Here is an 8,192-nt window from a genome sequence, read left to right as displayed (position 1 = left end):
CCCTACCCAGGGGGTTAGCTTGAGGCTCCGTCTCAAAAAAAAAAAAAAAAGGGTTAAAGAAAAAAAAAAATCAGGGGTAAGGGTCCAAGCCACTTTCCTTTAAACTCTCAGATGCGAAGCTTCTCAAGATAGGACACAGGGAGGCAGATAGACAGACAGATAGCAGGGATATAGTTGTGCCAGTTAGCCCTTCTCTCACACCCACCAGTGCTTCTGAATGCCCCTGCACCTGAGGCAATCCTGACCACTGGCTCCCTGCCACCCTACAGCACACCTCAGGCCTGCCTCCTTCCAAGCCACCTGAAGCCAGACCAAGGAAACAAGCCAGGACTTACTGAGCACCTGTTTCCCACCAGAGGCTGAGCCAGGATCTTCCGACGGAAAGGTGGTACAAGGCCCCTTTCCACTAAGACACCTGAGGCTCAGTGGCGTCAGGTGGCCTCTAAAGGTCTGAGATGTGACTGACAGGTCAACTCTGGGCTGCTGACCTCAAAGATGCCATAGCCCCTTGTGCCTCCTGGGAGCTCCCTGAGGACTCAAGATGGGCAGGGGCATCTCTCATTCTGTTCCCTCTGAGCCAGAGTGGGTAGCCCATGCAGCTGAAGGAACTCAGGCCACAAAGCAGGATAGATGGGGCCAGAGAGGGCAGAAGTACCAAGAGCTTGACCTAGAACATCCAATCCTTCATTGTTCTCTGACCCCTGATCCTAGTCTGAAAAATATACCCAGAGGGCATGGGCTCAAGGCTAAGAAAGCACAACCACCAGTAGCTCAGAGACCAAGGAAGGTCAAGAGTGGAACAGTCCCTTACACACCAGTTAAGACTGACTGGCTTTGGCCAGAGGTCACTGCAAAGACACCACCCTTCCAAATGAACCCCTCCCAACTGGGTGGTTCTACCTTCAGGGGCACTGGACCATGTCCAGGGACATCTGTGATATTCATAGTAGGGGAGCTTCTGGCACTACGTGGGTGGGGAGATCAGGGTTGCTGCTCTGCATCTTGCAGTGCCAAGAACAGCCTCACCCCAGCTCCAATGTCCACAGTGCTGAGGATAGACCCTGTCCCAGACCCATCTGAGCCAATCTCTATAGGCCCCAGCTGCTCCTACTCAGGCTTCTGCCTGCCCCATTCCACATACCTGGAGATGCCACCCACCCCCAGACCACTTCAGGTACCAAGCTAGCACCACCTCTTCCAGAAAGCCCTCCTTCTTATCCCCTGGGAGACATGCACCTCATACTTCCCCATGCAGATCCTGGGCTAGGCCAACCCATGTTCTCCTGGCAGGACCCTCAGCCATATAAAAAGAGGGAAGATGGCTTGGCACCCATAGTTCAGTCGTTAGGGTGCCAGCCACATATACCAGGGCTGGTGGTTTCAAACCTGGCCCAGGCCTGCTAAACAACAACAACAACTACAACAAGAAAATAACTGAGCACTGTGGCGGGCACCTATAATCCCAGCTACTTGGGAGGCTAAGGCAAGAGAATCACTTAAGCCCAAGAGTTTGAGGTTTCTGTGAGCTGTGATGCCACAGCACTCTACTGAGGGAGACATAGTGAGACTGCCTCAAAAAAAAAAAAAAGGCGGGGGGTGGGGGGTGGGATATTCTAGGCCCAGGGGTATGGAAGCAAACACCTCCCCACAAAGGCAGGAGGGTGAGGAGGTGACCCTGGAAGCAGCCCAGAGGTCATGATATAGAGGCTACCCAGAAAGGCCATAAACAGAAAGCAAAGCAGAGAAGCCCACATGGGATGGGGAAATTAGGGCATCCTTCCAGAACCTTCTGCCTAGGTCCTGCAACTGTTGCCGCATCAGAAACATTCTCTGCTCACCTTGCACACGTTATGCTGGCACACAGTCGTGACTGGCCGGAATACCAGCTCCTGGCAGCAGATGCACTGGAATGCCTCCTCCACCTTTCTCAGGAACATCTGAAATTGGAGAAGGATGGAGATGAGGTCAGCAGACCCCGCACTCCAAATCACACAGACCATACATGAGATCTTCACAATTTAGAGGTTCCCTGCTCAGAGCACATGACCTGTGTCCTCCCTCTAGTTCTGTCCTCATAGACTCTGCCCAAGGAGGCTGGACCAGCAATCACCTCAATCCTGAGCAGACCTGGTGCAGGGCCCCCGGCCGCAACTGACCAGGTCAAACAGGGACCTGGAGGGCAGCACCTGTGGCTTAGTGCATAGGGCGTTGGCCCCATATACCAAGGGTGGCAGGTTCAAACCCGGCCCCAGTCAGCTAAAACAATGAGAATTGAAACAAAAAATAGCCAGGCATTGTGGCGGGTGCCTGTAGTCCCAGCTACTCGGGAGGCTGAGGCAAAAGAATCACCTAAGCCCAAGACCTGGAGGTTGCTATGATCTGTGACGCCATGGCACTCTACCAAGGGCAACAAAGTGAGACTGTCTCTCCCCCAGGCCCAGTCAAGACAGTTATCTCAGGTGAGTCTCTCCACTCCATCAGGGAGCAGGTACTAAGCATCCACTGAGTGCTGGGGTGTCAGCCACAGACAACATAGAAGACCTCCCCAACCCATCTCACTCCACTTGGAGCCTGGGGTCAAATAAATGACACCAAAGAGGTACAAGGAAAGAACAGAGAGCCAGAGTGGGGACATGAGGGACTCAGAAGGGCAGGCAGAGAAAGCTCCACAGAATGTGGCCTGAACAAAGTGAGGGAGGAATGGGGACCCCTTGAGATAGCCACAGCTAAATCCCAGGACCTGTGAATACATCACTGCCCACAGCAAATGGGACTCCACAGATAAGACTAAGCTAAGGAGACAAGAGACCATCCCAGATGATCTGGGGTCCCAGTGTCACTAACAGGGTCCTCTTAGGAAGAGACAGGAGGGTCAGAGGCTGGAAGACAGAAACAGACGGGAAGATGTGCATTGCCGGCTCTGAATGGGGAGGAAGAGGTGCCCTCTCAATGCCTGAAAAGGATGGCTATAGGTTCTCCCCAGAGCCCACAGGAGGGACAAGCACTGCCATACCCTAACATTAGCTCTGAGGCCTATGTCAGACTCCTGACCTCCAGAGCTAGAAGATGACAAACATGTTGTTTTGAACTACCAAGCTAGTGGAAATGTGTTATAGTGGCAACAAGAGACTCACATGGGAGGGAGAAACTGAACCAGGAGGACCAAGAAAGGCCTCTAAGCAGAGGAAACGGCAACAATTATGGTCTCACAATGGGATGATCAGGAGGGAGGGCCAGTAGGGGACATCAAAAGTAAAAGGCAGGTCACCCAGGGTGTGGGCTGCAGTGAAGGAAAAGGGTTTGGGTATGATTCTACTTAGGAGGTCCCTAGAGTCATCAGATCCAGAGACAGAGACAAAGTGGTAAGGGTAGGTGCCAGGGACTGGGAGTTAGTAGGGGCAGAGTTTTAGTTTGGGAGGATGAGAAAGTTCTGGAGATGAAGAGTGGTGATGGCTGCCCAACAATCTGAATCTGCTTAATGCCCCTGAGCTGTGCATAACAGTGGTTTAAATAGCCAATGTTATACGTATTTACCACAACAAGGGGGAACAAGACAGCCACCACCTACACTCACCGGTCCATCCTTGAGAGACTTCAGGACTTCTGTCCACAGCCTGGCATTGCTCCTGTCCTCTTTGATGAGGCTGTTCTGCTGGGTCGTCAGGCCATAGGGCTCCACCTTGGTTTTCTTGGGCACCCGGCGCGGAGACCCAGCCCTGCTCGGGTCACCTCCTGAGAGAGAGCAGAGCTGGTGAGGCTGAGGCAGCATCCTGTACAAGGCTGTGGATGGAGCTGCTACAGATGCACCCACCTGCCGATTTCCGCTTCCACTTGCCCTTGCCCATTCTGGGGGATCTAAAGCTGCTTGTCTCCGGCTGTTCTTCCTCTGCCTCCCTCTCACCGTTGTTCTTCTCCCTGTTGGCCAAGGCTTCCAAATAGCCTTCTGGATACTGCAGGAGGAAGAGGACAGGCTATGAGAGATGGTCCCACCCACAGCCATACACCTTGCTCCAATAACCCTTACCAAGTCTAGGTCTCCAAACACAGCTGTTTCCCAGTGTGCCCCTGAAACATATAGAATAGCCCCCCCACCTGATCCAGTTCTACTTTCTGCCATCTCAATTTACTCACAGTCAATCAAAAATATTAAAATGGAAAATTCCAGAAATAATTCATATGTTTTAAATTGTACTCTGTTCTGCTTGTTGTGATAAAATCTTGTGTTGTCCCACTATGTCCCATCAGGACAGGAGTCACCCCTTTGCCCAGCACATCCACACTGTATTACCCACCTGAAAGTCACTTAGGAGCCATGGTATCACAGTGCTTGTGCTCGAATAATGTATATTTTACTTAACAATCACCCTAAGACAACAGGGTGCCTGTAGTCCCAGCTACTAGGGAGAGGCTGAGGCAGGAGGATCACCTGAGGCCAGGAGCTGCGTGAGCTGTACAACATCACTGCACCCCAGTCTGGGCAACAGATTAAGACCCTAACTCTTAAAAATTAATTTTAAAAATGGCTCCCCAAAGTGTAAGAGTAGTGATATTGGCAATTTGAATATGCCAAGAAAAGTTATCTCCACTGTGCCTAATGAGGAAAGTAAACTTTATGACAGGCATGTATGTCTAAGAAAAATAGTGTATATTATGTGCAGTTTCAGGCGTCTACTAGGGGCATTGAAACTTGTTCCATGGACAAGGGGCCTGGGGACTGCCTTCGCCTCAGAGCACTTCCTTAATCACAAAGCCTTAGGCAATAGCTAATCCTGTCTCTTCTCCTCAACTATGAGTAAGAGATGATCTGCACTCCAGGAGGCTGAGGCAGGTGAATTGCTTGAGCACAGGAGTTCAAGACCAGCCCAAGCAAGACACTCCATCTCTACTAAAAGTAGAAAAACTAGCCAGGCATGGTGGTGGGTGCCTGTAGTCCCAGCTACTTGGGAGGCTAAGGCAAGAGGATGGCTCAAGCCTAAGAGTTTAAGGTTGCTGTGAGCTGTGATGCCATGACATTCTACCCAGGGCCACAGCGTGATACTGTTTCAAAAAAAGAAAAAAAAGATGATCCTAGCAACCTCCACCTGCCTTATCCAGGTGAGCACTAAAGTGAGCTAATGCTAGTGAAGTGTTTACCACCATAACCAACAGATGAGAATCTCAGTATATTTATGATTCAGATGAAAGCAGGCAAACCTCTACTATAAAAAATATTTCACCTTAGGCAGCATCTGTAGCTCAGTGAGTAGGGCGCCGGCCCCATATACCAAGGGTGGCGGGTTCGAACCCAGCCACGGTCAAACTGCAACAAAAAAATAGCCAGGCGTTGTGGCAGGTGCCCGTAGTCCCAGCTACTCGGGAGGCTGAGGCAAAAGAATCATCTAAGCCCAAGAGTTGGAGGTTGCTGTGAGCTATGATGCCACGGCACGCTACCGAGGGCGACAAAATGAGACTATCTCTAAATCCTGATATATACATATACATATATATATATGTATATATCCATCCCTGTAGGTCCTCACAGCTCAGTTATTGTATTGCAGGATGCTCAAAGGATACTCAGGTGAAGGGATACGGCTGTGTCCCAACAAAACTTCATTTACAAACAACTTGGGCTGCTCTGTCCTCACAGGCACTATTTGATAATCGTCCTATTTCTGCAGCACCCACATCATGTCCAACTCTCCTGTGCTTCCTTAGGATAACTTCACCCTTCTTTAGCAACCTTAAATTCCCATAAGGACAAAAGCTAGAAATGAAACTACTCCTCTCGTCATAAGTTGCTGCTCTCTTCCAGCTGATATTTCTCCTCCCAGATCCTTGGCTTCTGAAATCCCCCATTGCATAAACCTGTTCAAAAGACAATCCTCTGTGACCCCCAGGGGGGCAGACACTATCAGACTCTCAATAGCAATTAAGATTCCTTAAATAGTCCCACAATGATTTATCTGCTGTGAAGCAACTCTCCATAAGGAACAGAAAACACTATAATTATAGTGCAGGAAAGCCATGCTCCACGCTGGATCAACTCTCAGAAGACGGCGCACCATGAAAGGGGCGTGATTACATAGTGGAGTTACTTCTTATCTTTCCATCTGTACATCTCTGGATTTGACCAGCTTTAGTGGTTTCTGGCTTTTCTCCAGTTGAAAAAAAGACTAACAAAAACAGGAAAGGTGAGAAGCCAGGCTGGCTGCAGCAAAGACCTCTAATAACACTAGGACAAGTGAGTCTGGCTTATAATTGTAACAAATGACATACCCACATATTCAATACCCTCTGGCTGAAGCATTTATGTATGACAGCCAGCGAGGTGGGACAAAGAGAAAGCAGGAGGGCTCCCCAAGAAGGCAGCCGGTCTGTCCACATACTTCCACTGTGCTCAGGCCCACGAAGGAACACCCCTGCTCTGATCCACAAGGAGAACAGGCTCACAGCAGGACACCTGGCCACTCAGGATGTCCAGGCACAAAGCGCCATAGCTTCTATGCCTGCAGCAGCCCAGCCCTGGCAAACCTGCATAGTCAGCCCCAGCCTCTTGATACGGTCCTTGCCCTCCTTGGTCCAGGGGCCGGGCTCGTCATCGTCCCTTCGCAAGAGATAGCGCCACACCAGGAACCCAGACTTCCCCTTCTCTGGCCAGTACTTTACAACCTGAAGGAACAGAGCCACCATTAATAACACCTGGGATCACAGGCAGCCTGGCAGAGGGGCCCAGCCTCAGGTATAGCTCACCTTGTAGATGCCGTCGTACCGGTTGCCTTCGGCGGGTGCGTATTTGCTATGCTTGCCACCCTTCATGTTACGCACCACCCTGACCGGCTTCCCTGACCTCCAGTCCTTGGCCTCGGCCCCTTTCTTGTCGTTGATGGGGGCATAGCAGTTAAGAGCCAGCGCCCTGAGGGAAAAGCAGGTCCAACATGCTATAGGTTGGAGCATGTCCCCAGAGAGGTGCTCAGCCCCAACCCAGCATCTGAGCAAGACCTTCTATAGAATTAAGTCTTTGCAATCAAGTTCTAATGAGAGCCTGGCATGAATCCCAGCACTTTGGGAAGCCAAGATACCAGCTACAATGCCCAGCTAATTTTTCTATTTTTTTTTATTTTTGAGACAGAGCCTCAAGCTGTCCCCCTGGGTAGAGTGCTGTGACATCACACCTCACAGCAACCTCCAACTCCTAGGCTTAAGCGAGTCTCCTGCCTCAGCCTCCCAAGTAGCTGGGACCATAGGCGCCCGCCACAACACCTGGCTATTTTTTGGTTGCAGCTGTCATTGTTGTTTGGTGGGCCCGGGCTTGATTCGAACCCGCCACCTTAGGTATATGTGGCTGGCGCCTTAGCCACTTGAGCTGAGCCAATTTTTCTAGTTTTAGTAGAGACAGGATCTTGCTCTTGTGCAGGATGGTCTCAAACTCCTAAGCACAAGGGTTGCACCCACAGTGCTGAGATTACAGGTGTGAGTCACTGCACCCAGCCCAGGAGGATCACTTGAGCTCAGGAGGAGTTTGAGGCTACAGTGAGCTTTATAATCATACCACTGCACTCCAGCCTGGGCAACACAGCAAGACCCTATACCTAATTATAAAAACATTCTAATGAGCTTATGCTAGATTTGAGAGCCTTCACTCTAGTAACTGATGTGCTTGTAAGAAGGGAACACAGAAACACTGATATGTGGAGGATAGGAGGCCGTGTGAGTGTCACAGCTACAGGCCAAGGATTGTCAACTACCACCACAAACTGAAAGCAGCAGGAAGGATCTTCCCTCTAAAGCAGCATTTCTCAACCTAGGGGTCGCGACCTTTGAACTGTATTAAAGGTTCGCGGCATTAGGAAGGTTGAGAACCACTGCTCTAGAGGCTCCAGAGGGAGCTGGGCCCTGCCTATTTCATGATTTTCAGACCCCCAGCCACCAAAACTATGAGAGGCTAAATGTCTTTTGCTTTAAACCACTCAGTTTGTGGTGTTTTGTTCCTATCGCCATAAAAGACTAATAGACTATGTAGGGAAAACATCCTTGAGAACTAAAAAGAGAAAGAGACACAGCCTGGCAAAGGCCCCTTTAGCTGGGGTCAACCAAACCAGAGGACAGGCTCACTGATATACCATGATGCCATTTTTTTTTCCACTGAGTTTAAGACAGGGGGAAAAAATTATGCAGTTGTTTATGGGCAAACAGCATTTTTTTTTTTTTTT

At 50.2% G+C, this 8,192-nt stretch overlaps 1 protein-coding gene across 1 annotated transcript in view; it reads right to left on the bottom strand.

The window, feature by feature from the left end:
• The window catches only part of UHRF1 (ubiquitin like with PHD and ring finger domains 1), a 38,099-nt gene that overhangs the window by 1,692 nt on the left and 28,215 nt on the right, over positions 1–8,192 (bottom strand). The window contains exons 12-17 of the mRNA XM_012804450.2: positions 6,733–6,895; positions 6,514–6,651; positions 3,812–3,950; positions 3,569–3,732; positions 2,703–2,710; positions 1,839–1,944 (exon numbers count right to left, since the gene is read on the bottom strand). Of these exons, the coding sequence (XP_012659904.1) occupies positions 1,839–1,944; positions 2,703–2,710; positions 3,569–3,732; positions 3,812–3,950; positions 6,514–6,651; positions 6,733–6,895 (718 nt within the window). The remainder of the gene's footprint in view (positions 1–1,838; positions 1,945–2,702; positions 2,711–3,568; positions 3,733–3,811; positions 3,951–6,513; positions 6,652–6,732; positions 6,896–8,192) is intronic.

Source organism: Otolemur garnettii, unplaced genomic scaffold, assembly GCF_000181295.1.
Source record: "Otolemur garnettii isolate 467f Iridium unplaced genomic scaffold, OtoGar3 scaffold00029, whole genome shotgun sequence".
Lineage (NCBI taxonomy): Eukaryota > Metazoa > Chordata > Mammalia > Primates > Galagidae > Otolemur > Otolemur garnettii.
This window is presented reverse-complemented; position numbering and strand designations above follow the sequence as displayed.